Genomic DNA, 23436 nt, shown 5'->3' on the forward strand with positions numbered 1-23436 from the left:
TCTGTTTGGTAGAATTCTCCTGTAAAACCACCTTGGTCTTTTCTTTTTAATATTAAGTGAATATTAAACTTCTAAATAAAATATTTTCAAAATTTTGAATGAGAAACTTGAAATCTGCTTCCATAACATGTTTATTTTATATCAGGTTTTATGCTTAAAATGGCTACAGACAAATCCTGATCAAGACTTTTTAATGATGTATTCTTCAAATTCTTAACGATCACCATCAATACAAATCTTTCTTTGTACAATTAGGTGGTAAAGTATTTAAAACCAACTTTTAAATTGTTCAAAAATGTTTAAAAAGTGAAATTATATCTAACAGCTTTTCTTTTTGTTTCACTGACAAATATATTGTTAAAAATGTCTTGTGATAATATGATTAGATTTCAAATCCAATTGAACTCTTTCATATTAACTATTTCAAAATAATGATAAAGCTCTTATTTGCAGAACATGCATCATTGTTAGAACCATCACCCTGCAGCTAGCTTGGACACCATTGAAAGGGCTCATCAGCTGCAAATGGATAGAAGTATCTGATATTCGTGAAGACAGAGTTTCAGGGCTTCTGCCTGGAGCTACACTCTCCAAAAGCCCCTGCTTGGCCTCCCTGCACCCAACCCCACCCCATCCAGTCACAACTTGGGTCGTGTGGTGTTTCTTGGCAACTGGAACACAGACTCCTCCAGCAGCTCCGCAGGCCCCTTGTCCTCAGTGAGCAGAAGACTACAGAAGCTGGCTACTGAAGAGGCTGTCCAAGTCTTAGAGCTCCTCTTCGGCCCTGCTTAGCACATTTACCACAGAGCAGTAACTGAGTGCTGGATGTTACTCATTCGTGCTCACCACCTGCAGGGACTGCAGAGGGATTTGTCAGACCCCATTTCACTAAGGGCCACCCTCTAAGGATCTCCACAGGAGGCTGCCCATAGAGAGAAGTGGCCTGCCTAGGGTCTCCACTGCCTTAAGGCCTACGTGGACACTTCCAGGCCTAAGGGGATTAATATTTCTTCACCTACCTGTCATCCACATATCAACTGGAAAATTCTCCCTCCTGTTGTTTTTTGTTCTTTTGTTTGTTTTTTGGTAGGAAGAGTTTTAACTACTGCTTCAATTCCTTTAGTAGTTAGAGGACTAGTCAGCATTTCTTTTTCTTCTTGAGTCAGTTTTGGTAAGTTATAGTTTTCTAGGAATTGGTCCATTTTGTCTGCTTTCTCAAGTTTATTGGCATAAAGTTTCCTTATTTTTTTATTCTCTGCTGTATACAATCTGTAGTTATGTCTCCTTTTTCATTGCTGATATTGGTTATTTGTGCCTTCTCACTTTTTTTCTTGATCAATCTCACCAGAGGTTTGTCTATTTTACTAGTCTTTTCAAAGAACCAACTTTTGGCTTTGTTGCTCCTCTCTATTTTGTCTTTGTTTTCTATTTCTTTAATTTCTGCTCTTATTTTTTTTGATCTCCTTCCTTCCACATTTTTTGGATTTATTTTGTTGTTATTTTTCTAATTTCTTAAATTGGACACCAACCTTATTAATTTTCAGTCTTTCTTGTTTTCTACTTTGCACATTTAAGGACGTAACTTTCCCTCTAACTACTGCTTTTCTACAAGTTCAGACATGTCATATTTTGTTACTGTTCAGTTCCAAGTATTTCAGCATTTCCATCATGGTTACTTCTTTGACCTATGAGTTATATGGAAGTGTGTTTCTAAATGTGTGGAGATTTTAAAGTTTATCTTTATGTTATTGAACTCTAGCTTTAATTGCATTATGGTCAGAGGATGTGATCTGTGTGATAACAATTCTGAAATTTATTGAGACTTGTTTTATAGCTTAATAGGTGATCAATATTTTTGAATGTTTCCTATGTGATTTATAAGAATGTATGTTCTCTAACTGTTGAATACAGAGTTCCACATAAGTCTGTTATCAAATTTGTTAATCGTATTGTTCACATTTTCTATATCTAAACTGATTTTTTTGGTCGTAATATACCAATAATTATAAGGTATGTGAATATGCAATTATGATGGTGGATTTGTCTATTTCTCCTTGTAGTTCTTTTTTTTTCCTTTTACTTATTTTGAGGGTATTTTATTAGGAATATTCAAAATGAGAATTGTTACATATTCCTGGTAAACATGTAATGACCCTCTCTATTCCTGATAATGCATTTTTTTCCTTGAAGTCTATTTTATCTTACATTAATATAGCAACACAAACTTTTCTTCTTCTTAGGATTTGTGTGGTATATAATTTTCCATCCTTTTACTTTTCAACGTTTTCATGCCTTTATGCTTTAATTATATCTCTTGGAAATGGCATATAGCTGCACCTTTTAAAACATCTAATATAATGATCTCTGTCTTTTAATGGTCAAGTTTAGTCTGTTTACACTTATTGTGATATATTTGGACTTGTTTCTACCATCATACTTTCTTATTTCTATTTCCTACCACCACCTTTTCGATGCTTCATTTTTCTCTTTTTTTGCCTGCTTTTTAGTTTTGAAATTTGTTTGTTTGCTTTCTTAATCATTTTTTTTTCCTCCCTACTGTTTGGAATTTACCTATTCTTTTTCCTTTCTTTCTGTGGTTATCCTTGAAATTTTACCATGCATGTTTAACTTACAAGGTTTAAAGTTAAACAGTATTTTAACCTCCCTCTTGAAGAATGCAGGAACCTTAGAAACCTTCAACTCTAGTCATTCCTATCTTGACCACATGTTATTTTTTTGAGTGTGTTAGTTTGTTCCTTTTTCCCCTGACCTCACTAATATATCATCATTAGTATTATTTTATATAGGTGGTATGTGTTTGGATTTACATACATACATTCTTGCATCTCAGAACATCATTCTGGGATCATTTTCCTTCATTATGATTACGATGTTTAGATACTCTTTTAGTACATATCTGTTGGTGTTAAATTCTCTTTGTTATATGTAAATGTATTTATTCTCATTCTTAAAAGGTAGATTGTTATAGGTAATATTAGAAGTCCACTATCAGTCTAATTGCTGTTTTTTGTAGGTGTTTTTGTTTTCTTATATTCTGGCTACTTTTCTCTCTCCCTTTTTTTTGGACGGGAGGGGTATATTCAGGGGGTTCTGCAGTTTCATTCTATCAATGTTTAGGTATGTATTTCTTTTTTATTATTCTACTTTGGAAATGTGCTTCATGCCTCCGGATTCATGTTTTTCATAATTTCTGGAAAATTCTCAGCCATTATCTCCTCAAATATTGCCTTTCTTCCATTCTTTCTGTATTTTCTTTCTCAGAATTCAGTTGGTCATATTTTGGACCTCCTCATTCTGTCTTCCACATCTCGTAACATTTCATTGATATTTTCTATCTTCTTGTCTTCCTGCACTTCATTCTAGGCAATTTCTTCAGATATATCTTTCAGCTTATTGATTCTCTCTTCAGCTCTGTCTGATCTACTGTTTAATCTGTCCACCGAGTTTTTTTATTTCAAGAATTGTATTTTTCATTTGTACAAACTTCATATATTTCACTTTCTAATCTTCCTAGTCATCCCTAATAGTCTCTTGTTGCTTGCTCATCTTTGTGGTTGCATTTATTATTTCTTTAAACATGTTATACAATTTTTGTTCAGCCAGTAATCACTGTTTGTCTAAGTATGGCATTGTAAATATTGTTCACATCCAAACAACATAGTACAGTCTGATTACATATCCTCTGTTGTATACCTTTTTGTTTTCCTAGTAATTGTCTGGGTTTTTTTTTTTCTTTTGCCTGGTGTTCTAATACCATTACTAGTTCTTCTCTGAAATTCTTTTTTTTTTAATTTTTTAATTTTTTGGCTGCGCCACATGGCATGTGGGATCTTAGTTCCCCAACCAGGGATCGAACATGTGCCTCCTGCATTGGAAGTGTGGAGTCTTAACCACAGGGAAGTCTCTGAAATTCTTTTTAAAATCCATATCAGATCATGTCACTCCTTTGCTCAAAATTCTCCCATGGCTCCCAGCTCCCTCAGAATAAAAGCCAAAGCCCTCACCGTGGCCCAAAAGTCTTTACACAGTCTTGTCCCCATCATCTCTCTGACCTTGCCTCCTATCACTTTCCCCATCACTCACTGTTCTCCAGCCACACTGGCCTCCTTGCTGTTCCTTAAACATGTCGTGTATCCCCCCTCTTCAGAGCCTTTGTACTTGCTAGTCTCACTGTCTAGAACACTCTTCTTCCCAGATAATCTGATGACTTGCCCACCCACTTCCAGTAGGCTCAAATGTCACCTTCCTAGAGAAGCATTCCCTGACAAACATATCTAAAATAGCCCCATTCACCAGCACTTTCTATCCCCTTATCCTACTTTATGTGTTGTGTTTTCCTACAGAGCACTGATCACCACCTGATATACTATATTTATTTATTGTGATTAGTGTTTGTCTCTCCACAATAGACTGTAAGCTCCACAAAGCAAGGACTCTTGTTTTGTTCACTGTTGTATCTCTAGTGCCAAGAACAGTGCATAGTAATATTTAGTAGACACTCAATAAATATTTGTGGAATAAACTGAATGAATTAATGAATGAATTAATGTGGAGGATAGAGGGAGAAATGCACTGAGAACTAGGCTAGGCATGAACGCCTTTCATGCCATGCAAAGGAGCTTGGGTGTCATTGTTCAGAAGGGTGAGGGCTGTAAAGAAGCAGTGAGGATAGCTCCTGGGTTCTTTTGAGGAGCAAGTTCAGAGTTGGTAGGGTGGTAACAAAGCCCCATGTATGACTCGCTCTGTATCCTGGGCTCCTAAAGGTGGACCTGCCTCTTTTTCAAACAGCCCTCAAACTGCTGTGTTGTCATGCCTGCCTGTTACTTAGTGAAAACCAAAGCCCCAGCTCTCATTAGGCCTTTTGGTCCCAGCTAGGATCCTCCTTTCTCCTGCCTGTGAGAAACTGTTTCTTGGTCCCCAGGCCAAGCGGATCACCCCCATTAGACTTTTTCTGTGGTACTTGGGTTGGGGGGGAATTGTACAGGAGCTGGTATAAAGCCTGGTACATAGTAAGTGCTATCATAATGGTGGACACTTCAGGGAAGTTAAGTTTCAGCTCAGAAAAACTTTTTTCCATTGTAAAGGCTACAACAGATTGTGAGGTTTTAGTCCTGACTTTCTCCCTAACCCCTTTGGGAGCCAGCATGGCTCCAGTGTTTCTGTTTGTCCATGACTGTTTGGATACTAATTCTGTTTAATGTGTGGCCTACTCCCCTGGTTTTTTTGTAGCCCACTAATTTCATCAGAATGCCATCAATACACACAGGTCCCTGTGGCACGCCCCTAGAGACACCCCCCCCCCACCAGGCCAACATCAGTTCATTAATCATTATCACACTGGGTTTAACCAGCCAGCTAGTTATAAGTTCACTTGAGCAAAGTTGACTGAACACCTACTATGTATCAGGCCTCCGGTTCCGCACTGAGGACACAAGAGATGAACAAAGTGTGTTCTCAGACACAGAACCATCATTTCAGGGCAGTGTGGTCAATGCAGTAATAGTGATGGGTACGAGAGACTGTGAGAGCCCCTATGGAACACACGACCCAGCTCAGGGGACCGAGGAAGTTTTCTTGGAAGAGATGGTATATGAACTGACTCTAAAAAGATGAGTAGGAATCTTCTAGGTGACTAACAAGGGAGAGGAGGGCAGTCCAGGCAACGGGTACAGCATGGGCAAAGGCCGAAAGATGGGAAGCAGCATGGTGCACACCAACCTAACTGCATTCACTGTTCACCTTTCTTTCTACGAGATCATTCTAGGAGACTCTGGCACATACCAAAATTCTGACATGAGGAGTTTGTGACCTCCCTTGACATGCTAATCTGTTAACTCTTCAGAAAGGTAATGAAAAGTTGGTTGGACACAACTGTCCACAAACTTGTTCATACCAGCTTCCAGTGTTCCTGGCTTCCTTATCTAGATGATGGTGTTTATGTTACCTGCTTCCTTTGTACCTCCCCTGGGGTTGGAGTCATTTCCCACTGTCCTGGAGGTTATGGAGTCTCCCTCAGCTCCTTGTGTGGAGATCTCATTGTGGAGAGGAGTTTTTCTGACTCCTGATACCAGCTGTGGCATAAAGACTATTCATCTTTCAGGGAATGGGCAGGGCCTGTCTGTCTTGTCCTCAGACATTAGGGTTCACGTCCTCTGGGATTCATTCATACCTGTAATAATCTAGGTTGGTTGTGGAGTCTGGTAAGCCCAGTTTCAAGGTATGGAGCCCTCATGTCTTGGTTGTGTGACCTTAGCCATGTCACCTGTCCTCTCTAAGTGTCAGTTTCCTCATCAGTAAAATGAGTTGAATACCCACCTTGGACAGTTGTTGTGGGTGTTAGAACATATGTGAGTTACCTGGCACCTGGCTACCATTTATTGAACACCTACTACTATCAATATTAAAGGGACAGTGGCCTGCCTAGTGGTTAAGAACATGAGCTGAAGATCCAGACCAACCTGAGTTTGGATTATAGCTCAACTACGTACTAGCATTGGGACCTTGGTCAAGTTTCCTAACCTTTTTTAGCCTTAGAACATGTGTAAAATGAAGTTACTGTACCTACCTCAGAGTTATCATGTGTGTTCTTGTAGCAGGGTATATATGCGAGGTGGGAGCCTTCACAGGCCCCAGACCCCTCCCCCGCCTGCCCTCTCAAGAGACCCCCCCCCCATCCCCAGGGGACCTACCTTTAGCTTCCCCCTCTCTCTAAGGCTAACAAAGAGGACTGAGCTAGCCCCTCAGTGTCATAGGGCTACCTCGTTATGGGAGATTTCTGGAGTAAACCCAACATTTTCATCTTATGTTAAATCTTTTTTTACTCATTTGGTTTGCTAATAAATTGTTTAGGATTTTTTGCACCTTTGGTCATCTACCATGTTTGTCTGGTCAAGGTTATTAGTGGGCTCATCCAGTAAATAAATTAGTTGGTCCAGTTCATCTAAGTTTTCAAATTAATCGTATCCTCTTATTTTATAATTTCTGCTATATCTTTTATATTGTTCATATTATTTATTTGTGCCTTTTTCCTTTTTTTCTTGATTAGTCCCTCCAGAGATTTTTTTAGCGGTTAGTCTAGAAAATTTACCATACATAGTCAACCTAAAGTCTAAAGTTAAACATTATCATAATCCCCCACCCAAACAATACAAGGATTTTATAATTTTCTTTTCTAAGGAAGATATTAACATATACACTAGATGGACATGAACAATATTATTATTTTGTGCAGTGTTTAAATACTTGTTTACTATTTTATTTGTTCACTTTCCTTCTTAAACCTCAGACCTCCTTTTTGGGGATAATTTTCTTTCTTGAAATATATACTTTAGAAGATCCTTTAGGGCAGATTTCTTAACAGGAAACTGTCTGAATCTGTATTTATCTGTAAATGCCTTTATTTCACTTTATTCCTCTTGAAAGATGGGTTTGCTAGGTACTCAGTTCTGAATTGCCTTTTTTTTTCTCTTAACACTTATAAAATATTATGGCACTGTCTTCTGGTTTCCACTGTTACTGTTGAAAAGTCTGCTGTCAGTCTAATTGTCTTTTTTTTTCAGGTGTTCTTTTTCTCTGGCTGCTTTGAAGATCCTTCTTTGATTGTTGCTTGATTCTAAGGGCTTTTTATCATTGTTGTTCTCTGAATATTCCTTTGTATAGCTTCCTGATCTTGCTTCATGAATACAATATTTTTTCTTGTCACTCTGAGGACATTAAATAATAGTGTCTTTCAAAAAAGTGTTCTTTTCCTTGCGTAGTTTTTGTTTCCAAATATGTGTATTTGGGTGGCAGTGGCAGTGAGAAACACTCACTGGCTACCAGATTTGGCCAAAGGCATCACAGATACCAAAGACATAACCTATTCTGAAGCCCTAGAGAGAGTCTGTATGATATTGAGGGGGGCTCCATTAGTGTACAAGCGTGGGTCAGTGCCGCAGTCGTCGCTTGATAGCATGGTAGTGCAGGGTACTCTAGAGCCAGACTGCCTGGGTTCAAATCCTAGATCTGCCATTTCATACCTGGGCCCTGGGCAAGTCATTTCACCTCTATATTCTTTAGTTTCATCTTCTGTAAAAACGGGGATAATAATAGTACTTACTTCACAGAGTTATTGAGGGTATTAAATGAGTAAATATATCTAAAACATGTTTAGAATAGTGTCTGGCAGATAGTAAGCACTATATACGCATTTGCTATTATTACCATTATTACTTTTGTGCTGAGGGAATTGAAGGGAGAAGAAAAGCTTCTATGGTGCAATGAGGAAAGCACAGAGTATATCTTGCCCTGTGTGTTCCCCTAATGTCTTAGAAATAAAAGCCATTCACGAAAAACACAAAGTCGGGAATTTAGAGGAGTTATTTGGGTACTTTAGGCTGTGGGATATCAAGTTCATTAGGTAGTCAGAATGGGTTAGGATTCTTCAGTGGGAAAATGGGAAGCAGGGTTTAAGGGTAGGCCCCTCTTGAGAGGTGACCCACATTGGCTGTTTCCTCATTGGAGTAGAACAATACCAAATGGGGGAGCAGTGACAGTGAGGGTTAATCTAGGGTAAGGGATTTCCTAAGCATTTAATAATGCTTTTCTCTTTGGAACTAACCTGTCAGGTACTGAGAGGCTTTAAAGGGTGTGATGGCTCTTCAGACTGGGGACATGACTCTGTTGAGGGGCAAGTCTGCTCCCAGGAGTTGATTCACACTCTCAGAGGTAGGACTGACCACATCAGAAATGCTTTCAGTCTTTGTTCTAAATTCTCCTGGACCTTCTCTGAGTTTGGGAAAATTCCCAGCCTCAGTAACTATCTCAGACACAATCTAGAGGATATGAACAGGAGGAGTGAGTCATACTGAAAATAAGTGCTTGGTGGGGAGGCCTATTTGAGGAAAGTGTCAAAAGTGAAAGTTCAAGAGATGCAAAAATTTTAAACAAGATTTTATCAAATCAAATCCAACAATATATTTAAAAAGATATCACAACCAAGTGGAGTTTATCTCAGGAATGCAGCGTTGGAGTAACATTAGAAAATAAGTCAATGCAGTTCACCATGTTAACAAGCCCCCTCCAAACCCCATATGATTATTGCAATAAATGCAGAAAAACATTTGACAAAATCCAATATCCATTCCTGATTTAAAAAGAAAACCTCTTGGTAAACTAGGAATGTAAGGGAACCTCTCGACCTGATATAGGGCATTTACAAAAAACCCACAGCTAACACTATATTTAGTGGTGAAAGACTGAAAGTTTCACCCCCCCCCCAACATCAGAGACAACACAGGGATGTCTGCTTTCACCACTTCTGTTCAGCATTGTACCGGAGGTTCTTGCCAGTGCAGTCAGACAAGAAAAGGAGAGGCAAGACATCAAGAAAAGAAAAGAAAAGGCAAGCCATCCAGATGGGAAAGGAGGAAGTAAAACTATATTTTTTATAGTTATAAAAAACTATATTTTTATAGAAGATGACATGACTGTGTAGAAAATCCAGCTGAATCTACCAAACAACAACAAACTACTAGAACTAATAAGTAATTCCCCAAGTTGCAAGATACAAGATCAATATACACAAAACAATTGTATATACCAACTGTATATAGCAATGAACAATTGGACATAGAAATTTTTAAAATTCCAGCTATAATAACATCTAAAAATATGAATTAGGAATATATCTGACAGAAAGACCTGTACACCTGTATTGCTGAAAGAACAAAATAAATGGAAAGATACACCTCGTTCATGGGTTAGAAAACTCAGTGTTGTTAAGATGTCCATTCTCCCCAAACCAATCTGTACATTCCTCATAATCCCTTTAAAAGTCTCAGCAGGCTTTTTTGCAGAACTTGACAAGGTAATCTTAAAATTCATATGGAGGGACTTCCCTGGCGGTCCAGTGGTTAAGACTCTGCGCTTCCAGTGGAGAGGGCACGGGTTCAATCCCTGGTTGGGGAACTAAGATCCCACATGCCACGTGGGGTGGCCAAAAAAAATTTTTTTAATTAAAAAATAAATTTAAAAAATTCATATGGAAATACAAAGGCACTACAGAATGTGATACAGAGTACAGAAGCCTTGGTTAGGGTCCAGCCTTCCCACAGGATCAGTGCTGTCAGTAGAGCCCACACTGGAAAAACAGTAGAGGGGCCTCCACAAACAGGCCTACAAAGGATATGAACAAGCGATTTCCTGAAGTAGAAAACTGAAAAAACTAACGGGCATAAGAAAAGATGCTCGGGCTTCCCTGGTGGCGCAGTGGTTAAGAATCCACCTGCCAACGCAGGGGACACGGATTTGAGCCCTGGTCCGGCAAGATCCCACATGCCGTGGAGCAACTAAGCCCGTGCACCACAACTATTGAACCTGTGTTCTAGAGCCCTCGAGCCACAAATACTGAAGCCCGTGCGCCTAGAGCCGGTGCTCCGCAACAAGAGAAGCCACTGCAGTGAGAAGCCCATGTGCCGCAACGAAGAGAGCCCCCGCTCACCGCAACTAGAGAAAGCCTGCGTGCAGCAACGAAGACCCAACACAGCCAAACATAAATAAATAAAATAAATAAATTTATTAAAAAAAAAGATGCTCAAATGCATTAGTTATCAGAAAAGTACAAAATAAAGTTACAATGAGATTTCACTTTAGATCTCATGGATGGGCAAAATTTTAGAAAACTCAATCGTGCCAAGTCCTATAATGGGAATATGAGGCATAGGGACCCTCATGCACTTCTAGTGGTAGAAGGGACTTGGGCAGCCATCCCAGAGATGAATGTGGCAGTACATAGTCCAATTCAATATCCCCATGTGCCCTCTAAAAAAATTCTCACACAGATCCATAACAGGTCATGTAGGAGAATGTTTGTTATGGTGTGGTTTGCAACAGTGGGGAGCTGGGGGCATTCTGGGTGTCCATCACCAGGGGATGCACAGGGAAATAGTGAGGGATGCACTCCATAGTTGGCCTTCCAGCAGTTAGATCAGTGAGTTAGATGTACACAGAGCATCACTGCTGATCTTCAACACATAGCACTGGGGGAAAAATAATAAGCCATAAAACAAGACACTATTCACATAAGTTACAAATACATGCACATATACACCAAATATACATCTTAAAAGAACTTGGACAAAAGGATATAAGTTAAACACATTCAAAGAGATGCCTATGAGGTAGGATTTGGGGTGGAACGGGAGTGTGGATAATAGGGAGTAAACAAAACAAGCAAGGGAGAAGGAAAAAAATAAACAGAAAGCATGTATTCCTTTGTCTTAGGTCACCTACTCTCTATGGCATTCATCCTTTAGCATCTGCTCTTCACTAAGGAGGAAACAGCCCCGTCTGTCCTCTGTCAACCTGAGGACAGAATGCCCAGGTGAGCCTGGCTCAGAGTATCTGGACTTTGCTAATTTGACCACATGCTGCCGAAGCTCCTGCACCCCATCCCTCCAAGTACTGCACAGCCTGGATCGGGCATGGACATACATTCCACCCAACAGAAGTTATCTGCTGTCTTCTACTCTTGCGGGGGGAGCAGGTCATGGGGAGATGAGAAGGAGAGAAGTCAGAGGGGCCCACTCCCCGTCAAACCATACTGTTACCAGACAACTAATTTTTCTGGTCTGCACAACAGCCCTCTGGTGCCCTGACTGTGGTGAGCCATGTGTGTTTCCCTGGACTCACACGTGACCTCACCCCGATGACCTCCCTAGACTCGGCTCTCATAAACTCTTAGGGAAGCTGGAGCCAGACTATGACCGAGAGACTGTTCAGCTTATCCCCTCCTGGGCATCTTCACCTAACAGTAACTTCAGTAACCAGCTAGGTGTGTGTTTGCCACTCCGGTTTTCAAAACAAAATAATATATATTATTTAGGTAAACTATAATGAAAAGCAAAGGAATGAGTAACACAAAAGTCAGGATAATGGTTTCCTCTGGGGCAGGGGAAGGAGGTATGTGAAGGGATACACAGGTGGCTTCTAAAATACTGTAAAGTTCTAGTTCTGAACCTGGTTGGTGGGTATATGGATGTTTTATTATTCTTCCTTAAACTGTACAAATGAGTTTTAGAAACTTTTCTATATGTTGAATGCAGTTAAAATTTTCAAAGAAGCACAGTTTTCAAACCCAATAATATTTACACCTGACAGAACACGTAGAATCAAAGAGAATCACAGTGAACACATTAGAATATCTACCTATGGAGGCAGAGGGTTGGAAATGGGAGTGGAGAATGAAGAGAAAATGGAATGCATGGATAAATAAATAAAAAGACATCCATTCTAGTGGTCAAAGATAATGTGGAGTACAGTTTCCTCTACCTTCTGCACCTGAATATTGAATATGAATATTGAATGAATTGAATATTGAATAAAGCAGCTGGGCCTTATAAATCTGTCCAAAACCAATAGGTGCAAAGTCAAATCACATGAAGATTATTATAATAAAGGGTTGCTACAGAAAATTTCCCGAGGCGGAGGATTTTGAAGGCCCCTCTGAGTGGTCATCTCTCCAAAGTTTTATCTGTAGACTCCTACCCAGCGTTCCTGGAGGATTCCAATACAGCCCTTGGCACACCAGCCCATTTCACAATAAAACTCAAAAACCAGCAGAGAAAACAGGAGACTAAAGTCATGTCCCTAGAAGAGCAGAAGAAGCAAAATAAATTTCCTCTATAGTTTTAAAAACAAGAAACAAAAAGCTGGCAGTTGGGAAAATGAGTGCTTGAGTAAACCTCAGCCATCCTCAGCCTGGAAAAGAATCATGGGGGTTACACTGAGTCTACTCACATCACTCCTAGCCACACTGTCTTGTTTTGTCCCCCAATCCTAGCATCCCCGTCTCCATTGACTGGCAAATGGGCATTTCCCCCTCAATACTAAGGCCACCTGCTCTACCTAGTCTCCCCATGCTCAGTTTGCCTCGTTAGGTCTGTTGTTTGCTGGGATTGAAATTGAGATAAAGCCGATTATCCCTAATCTTAGGAAATGGCTCCCTCTTACTGTGTTATATACAATATACCTTCCTGCCTAACCCCTGTGTGTCTACTAACATATCAGGTAGAAATATTACTTACAAATGAAGCATAGTAATGTGCTGTAGGCCAGTCGGAGTATAATGCTCTCTGTAACAACCTGATCTGATCCACAGTAGCCAACTTTCTGGGTTGGGCTCTTACAGATGTCCCAGTCAACTTGTGGATGGCTGACCTTAACAAGGGGGAGCAGCTGATTAGGACATTCCCATTAAAATCAAAATTACGCAGCATATGCTACCACCTTCCTGTCCCAAAGAGCCTGTCATCAACGTCCTCCTCAAACATGGCATCTTTTTAAAAAAATTATAGTTGATTTACAGTGTTTTAATTTCTGCTGTACAGCAAAGTAATTCAGTTATGTGTGTGTGTATGTGTATGTGTGTGTGTGTGTGTGTGTGTGTGTGTATATATATATATATATATATATTCTTTTAATATTCTTTTCCATTGTGGTTTATCACAGGATATTGAATATAGTTCCCTGTGCTATACAGTAGGACCTTGTTGTTATACACTCAAACATGGCATCTTAATACCAACTCAGAGTCTATGCAATAGCCCTGTCCTCCTGGTAAGAAAGGCAATTTATTCCTAAGAGCCAACAGGTCTGCCACCACGTTCAGGACCCACACCACATTAATGAATATGTCACCCCTTTCATCTCAGAGTTCTGAACCCACCATCATCTTCTCCATGAATCCAGCTCAGACTCCTCTGAGATTGATCTGAGCATCTCTTTGTTTCTCTGTTTCAGGACACTCCAATTCCCCAAAACTCTGTCTTCACCCACCATCGACAACAAATAACTTGAACTGTCCCTTCCCAGGCTGTACATCCGTAGGGAAACTAGACTGTCCTGTTGCTCCTCAATATGCCTCAGTGTCACCTGAGAGCAGTAAGTCTCAACTCATCAGACCCAAGGTACCTTTTACTCTCCTGAAATGGAATTCACTACTAATGGAACCCACCTACACAGTTCTCAAAAATCAAGATAATGCACCAATTTCAACGTAAAAAGAATATATCAAATGATTTTTCTGCATCAATTGAACTAATCTTATGACTTTTATCCTTCAGACCATTTATATAGTGACTTTTGATATTGAACCATAACATCCTTATATTCCTGGGGTAAACTCTACCTGGTTATAATCTATACTTTTGAATATACTGTTAATGTCTGTTGGCTAACATTTTATTGGGGATTTTCATTTCATAAATGAAACAGTCCTAGAATTTTCTTTTCTTGGGTTCTTCTTATCTGGTTTTGCAATCTAGGTTGCACTAAGCTCAAAAAATTAAATGGATAAGTTTCACTCTTTTGTTATTATGCATAAGATTGGAAACTTGAAAGTTTGCTACAGCTCACCTATAAAATCAGCTAGGGTTTTGAAGGAGGAGAGTTCCTTGACTACCATTTCAGTTTCCTTAATACTCACTGGACTATTCAAGACCTTTCTTTTGTGCCTATTTTAGCATGTTATATTTTTCTAAGAATGTATCCTTTTCATCCAGATTTTCAAATTCATTGGCATATCATTCATAATTCATCTTTTAAAAGAACTTCATTCTGCATTTTGCTTTTGAAATTTTCTCCCCCTTCCCCCCTTTTTTCTTGATCACTCTTGTCAGAGGTCTGTCTCCCTTATGAGTCTTTTCAAAGACCAGTTTTGGTTTGGTCAATTTCCACTATTGTCTGTTGTTCTCTATGTCATTTATTTCTGCCTTATCATTATCATTTCTTTCTTATTTCTTTGAATTTAGTAATATAAACAGTGTGGCATTGGCACAAAAATAGGAAAGTAGACCAATAGAACAGCATAGATACAGACCTGTGGATATAAAGGAACCTAGTGTGTAACAGATCAATGGAGAAAGGACAGTTGCGTAGTTGATGGTGTTGAAACAACTGACTCTTGACTTGGAGAAAAATAAAACCAGACCCCTACCTCACACCATGTAAAAAAATGGACTCTAGATAGAGGACCTAAATGTGAAAGATAAAACTCTAATGTTAATAAGAGAAATTGTGGGAGGATATCTTTGTGACCTAGGGGCTTGGAATGACTTATTAGATAAAACTGCAAGACTATAATGCATATGGTAAAGAGCTGATTGATTCAATTACATCAAAATTAAGGATTTGTGCTTGATGAAAGACTATGGACAAAGGTAAGAGATAACCTACAAATTGGGAGAAGATATTTGCAATGTCTAAATCAACAAGGGATTTAATATCTAGAATATCCAAAGGCTTCCTGTGGATCAACAAAAAAGAGAACACCACCACCAGGTGGGCAAAGCATAGAACAGACAGTTTGCAGAAGAAGAAATTTGAAAAACCAACAGCATATATGATGAGGTATTCAAGATCATTGGAAATCTGAGAAGTTAAAATAACCGTGAGATATGACTTTACATTTATGAGACTGACAAAATTAGAAAGCAGGATAATGCCAAGTGCTGGTGAGGCTGTAAGGACCTGTAAACCCACCTGCGTGGCTGGTGGGAGTGTGGACTTGGGCAGCCATTCTGAAGGCTGTCTGGCAGTACCTTGCCAAATGAAATATGCATATACTGTATGACCCAACAGTTCTGCCCCTGGGTATAATAAATCTTAGGGAAATATACACATATATAAGGGGACATATGTGAGGGTGTTCATCACAGCGTTAAGCCCAAAAAGAAAAGGCAAAAAACTAAACGTATGTCTCTTCAAGTGAGAAGCTTCCAAGGGCAAAAATACAAGCCTTCACTCTTTAAAGTGGATTTTCCCAGCACATGTGTCCAGGAAACCTACAGTGCTGCAAATCAGTTCCACGGGTGGGAGTTATTGATAGCTGTAACTTTAAAAATAATGACAAATGTTTTAAAAATATCTCTAACATTTACAACTGTTTTTTTAAACCGGTTTTAAAATATTTTGAAACTATATTTGAACAGTACAGTACTCGCATGGTTTTCTCTGTGAACTTCTAGATCCCATGATTATTATGCTGCCAGGAAAGACTCCATCCGTAGCTTCCGCCATCAGAGAGCGGCTCTGTGCAGGCTGCACTATGCAGCACTCCTCTGACCTTCTCTGGGAATCATTCCACTTAATATGATTTTTACTTTGTTCCCGCTCATCAAGATAATTTGTTTTGTGTGCATAAGTGTAATATTTAAATTTTTATTAGATTCAATCTGGGGTTTTAATTTTTTTACATTTTTTTCTAGTAATACAGAAGTTATGGAAGTTATATCTTATCAGAATCATCAGCATCTATTAGTAGGTGCTGCTGTAAGGAACATCATTAATTTTGTTTATTTTCTCTGTTGTTATCTCCCATTCTCTCTTTCCCCTCTCTCCCTCCCTTCCTTCCTCTGTCCCTTCTCTTATTCTTTATTTCTCTCTCTCTACTTTCTCTCTGTCACTCTCTCTCCCCAATTTCTCTTTTTCCCCATCTCTTTGTATTACTGGTTTTGATGTTAACAATGAACCAAATGCTGATTTTTGATGGAATTTCATTCTGGATTATCATTTACTTTTAGAAAAAAATATGAAAACATAATAATGGGATTATTTAATTAAGTCAGAATGGGCTGTTATAGGCCCTTATCACTTCAAAAACGCTGTTATTCAAAATATGTTCATATGTGAGTATAAGTAATATTTATTTTGAATATTTAAAATTTTTAGAATTTTCATTATGAAATTAACCAAAAATTAATATTTCATTTACCACATGTAGATTTTTTAAATGTCAGTGAAGTTCATTTTAAGTACTCTTAATGCATCCTAATATTAAATATCATTTTTGAGAACCTAACATATAAATAGATTTAATTTATAAAAATATTTGTTTCCAAATCTGTATTAGGGTTCTCCAGAGAAACAAAACCAATAGAATGTGGGGGGGTGGTGTGGGGAGAGAGAGAGAGAGAGAGAGGTATTTATTATAAGGAATTGGGTCACACAATTATGGAGGCTGACAAGCCCCAAGATCTGTAGGGTGAGTGGGCAAGCAGGAGCCCTAGGAGAATTGATGGTGTAGTTCCCATCCAAAGGCCCAGGAAGAGCCAATGTTTCATTTCGAATCCAAAGGCAAGAAAAATCTTGATGTCCCAGTTCAAAGGCAGTCAGGCAGAAAGAATTCTCCCTTAATCTGGGGAAAGTCTGGCTTTTTGTTCTATTCAGACCTTCAACAGATTGGATGAGGCCCACAGACATTGGGGAGGGCAATCTGCTTTACTCAGTCTGCCAATTCAAATGTTAATCTCATCCCAGAGCACCCTCACAGGAACAGCCAGGATAATGTTTGGCCAAATAGCTGGCAGTGTGTGGCCCAGTCAAGTTGATACATAGAATTAACCATCACAAGTTCACCCCCTGTCAACTTGACACTCATAGGCATCTCCTTAAATCACACTTAATCTCCAAATGAAGATAATAAAAAGGTTATCCTTCCACCTAACATGATACAACTATCCTGCATACAACCAAAAATGCACTAACCCCTTCCCCAGAAGAAGAGGTAAAGTCCTTGTGTGATGTTTACTCTTCTCTTTGACATCCCATAACTTAAATATTATGATGTAAAGTTAACAATACTTAAATATTATGATATAAAGTGAATACATCTTCTTTTACATGATAAGGGGATAAGAAAGGGAAGAAAACAAAGATATATATATATATATATATATATATATATATATATATATATATATATATATATCAAAATAAAGAGACACTAGTCATGAAAGTTATGGTCCTCATTTCTGTAAATGACCATATTGTCATGGCTGGTATTTATAACCACCTTCTTCCACTACCCATTCCGTATTTCCTTTGCCTTTAGCAAGCACCTCAGCTGGTCGTGGTTCTTTACCCAATGGAGTGACGCAGTCCTTCATTCCTGAAGGATCTGGACCATTACTAATCCTGCCTGGATTGGGTTGTTGTAGTTTTTCATTTACTTTAATCACAGGATACATAATACTAAGAGATACCTAGGGCATCTCCTGTGTTGCAGACATGCTCTTTCTTACCTCTGTTATGGAGTAGCAGCCCAGTTTTCCCTTGGTAGTCGAGATGAGTCACCCCAACCAGCAGAGTAACTCCCTTCTTTGCCTATTGATTCAGAGGCATGAGGAGCCCAAAGTGGTGGGGCAGCTGGTCTTAACTCCCAGTTCAATGGAATCATTGTTGTGTGTCCTTGTGGAAGCATTCCTCCCTTTGGGACTAAGCCCTCTAGGCCAACAGAGCATAAGGTCATGGGAACAGGAAGCAAACATTTTGCTAGTGAGTCACCAGGGATAATTTGAGTGGTGCCACTCCTGTTTCTACCCCTGATTCCTGGACCCATGAATCCTGACTATGGGAGAAACAACACCACATATTGCTCTAGCCCTGCAAGGCATTGCCACCTAACTGACCTGTAACTGACTCTTCTAAAGGCCATTCAACTATTCATCAAGCCAGCGGCTTTGGGATGGTAAGGAACATGGTAACACCAGTGAATTCCATAAGCATGGGCCCATTGCTGCACTTTTGGTGAGTTCCTTTATCAGAATCAGTGCTGTGTGGAACACCATCATGGTACATAAAGAAAGCATTCTGTAAGTCCATGGGTAGTGGTTTTAGGAGAAGCATTAAGTGTAAGGAAGACAAACCCTTATCCAGAGTAAGTGTCTAGTCCAGTAAGGACAAAATGCTTCCCCTTCCGTGATGGGAGTGGTCCAATGTAACCAACCTGCCACCAGGCTGATCACCCCAGGGAATGGTGCTGTAGAGGGGGCTCAGTGTTGGTCTCTGCTGCTGGCAGATGGGTTATTTGGTGGTGGCCGTAGCCAGGTCAGCTTTAATGAGTGGAAGTTCATGTTGCAGAGCCCGTGCACAACCCCCATTGCTGCCACCTTGGCCACTTTGTTCATGAGCCCATTGGGCGATGAGACAGGGGTAGCTGGGGAAAGAGGCTGACCAGTGTCCACAGAATGGGTCATCCTATCCACTTGATTATTAAAATCCTCCTCTGTTAAGGTCACGCTTTAGTGAGCATTCACATGGGATACAAATATCTTCATGGTTTTTGCCCATTCAGAGAGGTCTATCCACATACCTCTTACCAAAATTTCCTTGTCACCAATTTTCCAATCATGTTCCTTCTAAGTGCCTGACCATGCAGCCAAACCATTGGCCACAGCCCATGAATCGATATGTAATCACATGTGTGGCCATTTCTTCTTCCAAGCAAAGTGAACAACCAGGAGCACTGCCCAAAGTTCTGCCCACTGGGAGGAATCTCCTTCACCACTGTCCTTCAGGGATGTCCCAGAGAGGGGCTGTAGTGCTGTAACTGTCCTCTTTGGGGTGGTGTCTGCATGTTGTGCAGAACCATCTATAAACCAGGCCTGAGACTTTTCTTCCTCTGTCAACTGATTGTAGGGAACTCCCCATGAGGCCATAGGTGCAGTCTTGGGGAGAGAAGGCAGTGTAGGGGGAGTGGGGGCCGTGGACATTTGGGCCACTTCTTCATGTAACTTATTTGTGCCTTCAGGACCTGCCCGGGCCCGATCATGTATTGTATATACTAATTCCATTTGATGATAGAGTTTTGCTGTGCACGCCCAACTTTATGACTGGTGGGTCATATGCCTAGTTCATGATGGGAAGCTCAGGTCACAAGGTAACTTGGTGGCCCATGGTCAAGTGTTCATTCTCTACTAAGGCCCAGTAGCAGGCCAAGAGCTGTTTCTCGAAAAGAGAGTAGTTATCTGTGGATGATGGTAGGATCTTGCTCCAAAATCCTAAAGGCCTGGGCTGCGATTCACTTATAGGAGCCTGCCAAACGCTCCAAACAGCATCCCTATCTGTCACTGACACTTCAAGCATAATTGGACCTGCTGGATGACATGGCCCAAATGACAGAGCAGCTTGCACAGAAGCCTAGCTCTGTTGCAGAGCCTTCTCTTGTTCTGGGCCCCCCTCAAAACTAGAAGATTTTTGGGTCACTTGGTAAATGGGCCAGAGTAACACACCCAAGTGAATATGTTGCATCCCAAATCCAAAGCGGCCCACTAGGCATTGTGCCTCATTTTTAGTTGTAGGACGGCCGGCTACAACAATTTACTCTTCACCTTAGAAGGGTTATCTCAACATGCCCCACACCACTGGACCCCTAGAAATTTCACTGACGTAGAAGGCTGCTAAATTTTGTCAGATTTATATCCTACCTTCTGATGTGTAAATGCCTTACCAATAAGTCTAGAGTAGTTGCTACTTCTTGCTCACTAGATCCAGTCAGCATAATGTCATCAGTGTGATGGACCAGTGTGATATCACGTGGAAAGGAAAGGTGATAAAGCTACATGCGAACTAAATTATGACATAGGGCTGGAGAGTTGTTATACAACTGTAGGACAGTGAAGGTGTATTTCTGGCTTTGCTGGCTGAAAGCAAACTGCCTCTGGTGGGCCTTATGGACAGGGATGGAGAAGAAGCATTTGCTAGGTGAATAACTGCATACCAGGTACCAAGGGCTGTGTTAATTTGCTCAGTGAAACCACATCTGGTACAGCAGCTGCAGTCGGAGTCACCACCTGGTTAAGCTTGCAATAATCCACTGTCATTCTCCAAGATCCATCTGTCTTCCACACAGACTGAATAGGAGAGTTGAATGGGGATATGATGGGAATCACCACGCCTGCATCTTTCAAGTCCTTGAAGGTGACACTAATCTCTGCAATCCCTCAGGAATGCAGTACTGCATTTAGTTTACTATTTTCCTAGGTAGAGGCAGTTCTAGTGGCTTCCATTTGCAATTTCTCACCATAATAGCCCTCACTCCACAGGTCAGGGAAACAATGTAGGGATTCTGCCAGCTACTGAGTAGATCTACTCCAAGTATGCATTCTGTGACTGGGGAAAGAACCATAAGATGGGTTTGGGAATCCACGAGGCCCCCTGTGAGACAGAGCTGAGCTAAAACTCCATTGATCCCCTGACCTCCATAAGCTCCTACTCTGACTGGTGGACCAGTGTGGTCTCCTGGAAACAGTGTCAGTTCAGAGGCAGTGTCCAGTAGTCCCCCAAAGATCTGATTATTTCCTTTTACTCAATGCACGGTTACCCTGGTAAAAGGCTGTAGGTCCCTTTGGGGAAGGCTGAGAGAAAGATTGACAGTATGAACTTTTGGCAGTGTTCCTCAAGGAGACCTGGGCTCACCATTCTGACTTTTAGGATCCTATTCGTTCCCCATCCATGCTCTCTCACTTTAACAGGGGACACCCTGTAAGGCCAGGAATTCAACTTGTGTTGAAATTCAGCCAGTTGCAGGATGAGATTCTGGGTTTGATTTTCAGCAATCTCAGCCCTGCTACTACAGGAGATAAGGGTCTCCAGGGCACACCTAGAAGCTTTCAGGTCATTTATGTGGCTCTTGTGCTGGGAATTCAAATCCTTGAGCTGGTCTTTACTTTCCCCACTTTGTAGAGCAACATTAGGAGCAACCAGCCAAGCTCATTATAGTCATTAATTTAAGAAACATGTTCAAAAATAAATACACAGTCACCCAGATCCTTGCTTCTTACGAGTGGTTGATTAGGAGTATCCACTGGTAATATTTCGTGTATCTCTATGAGCAGTTCATGCCATGGAATATCCGTGCTCTCTTTACTACTGGGATAGTCATTAGTGTCTCTAAAATCTAATCAGATTAGAAAGCCAATTCCAGAAACCCCAGAACCAATTCAGAAACTCATCCTTAAAATTCTGTTCCTCTAGAACCACTTTCAGTATCAAAATCAGTATTAGGGCTCTCCAGAGAAACAGAAGCAATAGAATGTAGATAGATAGATAGGTAGATAGATAGATAAAGAGATTTATTATAAGGAATTGGCTCATACAATTATGGAGGCTAACGAGCCCCAAGATCTGCAGGGTGAGTCGGCAAGTGGGAGACCCAAGAGAATCGATGGTGTAGTTACGGCCCAAAGTCCAACCCACCCATGAAGAGCCATTGTTTCATTTGAGTCTGAAGGCAGGAAAAAAGCTGCTGTCCCAGTTCAAAGGCAGTCAGGCAGGAGGAATTCTTTTTTACCTGTTGGGAGGGTCAGCCTTTTTGTTCTATTCAGGCCTTCTACGCATTAGATGAGGCCCACTCACATCAGAGAGAGCAATCTGCTTTAGTCAGTCTACTGACTTAAATGTTAACCTCATTCAAAAACACCCTCACAGACACACCCAGAATAATGTTTGACCAAATATCTGGGCACCCTATGGCCCAGGAAGGTTGATACATAAAATTAACCATCACAAGGGAATTCCCTGGTGGTCCAGTGGTTAGGACTCAGCACTTTCACTGCTGAGGGCCTGGGTTCAATCCCCGGTCAAGGAACTAAGATCCTGCAAGCCGCGCAGTGTGGCCAAAATAAATAAATAAATAATTTTTAAAATTAACTACAGTACCATAATGGACAACTTTTGGGGTAAAGCTGCAACGTCATCATATTTCCAGGACCAACTCCATGTCCATAAATGTTGTTTATGTCATGAGGACCATCTCAAATTTGGATTTGGGTGCCCCACAAGCCTCATTCCTCAGCCTAAATGTCGGATTTGCATGCAAAATGATTGAGAGAAGCAACAATGCCAAACAGATGATTCTAGGTTAAAATACTCCAGCAAATATTTCATGAATTACTTTTTATTTTGGAGCAATCACAAAGAGAAGTTGCAAGAACAGTACAGAGAATTTTTTTCCTGAACCATCTGAGAGCAAGTTGCAGACCTAGTGCCCCATCACTTCTGAATATTTTAGTGTGCTTTTCTGCAAACAAGGACATTTTCCTACATAACCACAATTCACCCATCAATGTCATGAAATTCATGTTGATCCATCACTACCACCTAATCCTCAGATCCCATTCAAATTTCACCAGTTATCCTAATAATATCCTATAATTTATAGCAAAAGGAATCAATCCAGGATCATGCATTTCATTTTTATGAATATTTTGAAACAAGTCTGTGTAGTAAGTGAGGTCACAGTGATAGGAAGATGTAAAGGCTTTGCATCTAGAGCTTGTTCTGAAAAACCTGAGATTCAAGTAATACATTGTTTTATTTATTGTTTTATACAGAGGAGTCTTCATCTGTAAGAGTATGCCTTTTGATCTGGTTTCCGTGGGAAATTGTACTATCAGTATGATGAATCTAATTAAATACAAGATACTAACCTCCCACCTGTTTTCAGCTTTGTATAAGACAAGGGCTCAGAACATCCTTCTCTGCTGTTTCATAAGTGTATGAGCTGATCCAAAGGAAGAATTTTCAAAAGTTTGTGAGCAAAAATAAAAATTGAAAGTTTTGGGACTTCTCTGGTGGCACAGTGGTTAAGAATCTGTC

General features: G+C 40.2%; 1 protein-coding gene across 8 annotated transcripts in view; it reads left to right on the forward strand.

Annotated features, from left to right (window-relative positions):
• The window catches only part of KANTR (KANTR integral membrane protein), a 62183-nt gene that overhangs the window by 16977 nt on the left and 21770 nt on the right, over positions 1-23436 (forward strand). The window contains exon 3 of one of the 8 annotated variants that reach the window (XM_082376033.1): positions 454-9383. The exons of the other annotated variants lie outside the window; for them this stretch is intronic. Within the exon in view, the coding sequence (XP_082232159.1) occupies positions 1278-1508 (231 nt within the window). The 5' untranslated portion in view covers positions 454-1277 and the 3' untranslated portion in view covers positions 1509-9383. Of the gene's footprint in view, positions 1-453; positions 9384-23436 lie in introns of those variants that run through there. 8 annotated transcript variants of the gene reach the window in all.

The sequence above is a fragment of the Balaenoptera borealis genome, assembly GCF_965194805.1.
Source record: "Balaenoptera borealis genome assembly, chromosome: X".
Classification (NCBI taxonomy): Eukaryota; Metazoa; Chordata; class Mammalia; order Artiodactyla; family Balaenopteridae; genus Balaenoptera; species Balaenoptera borealis.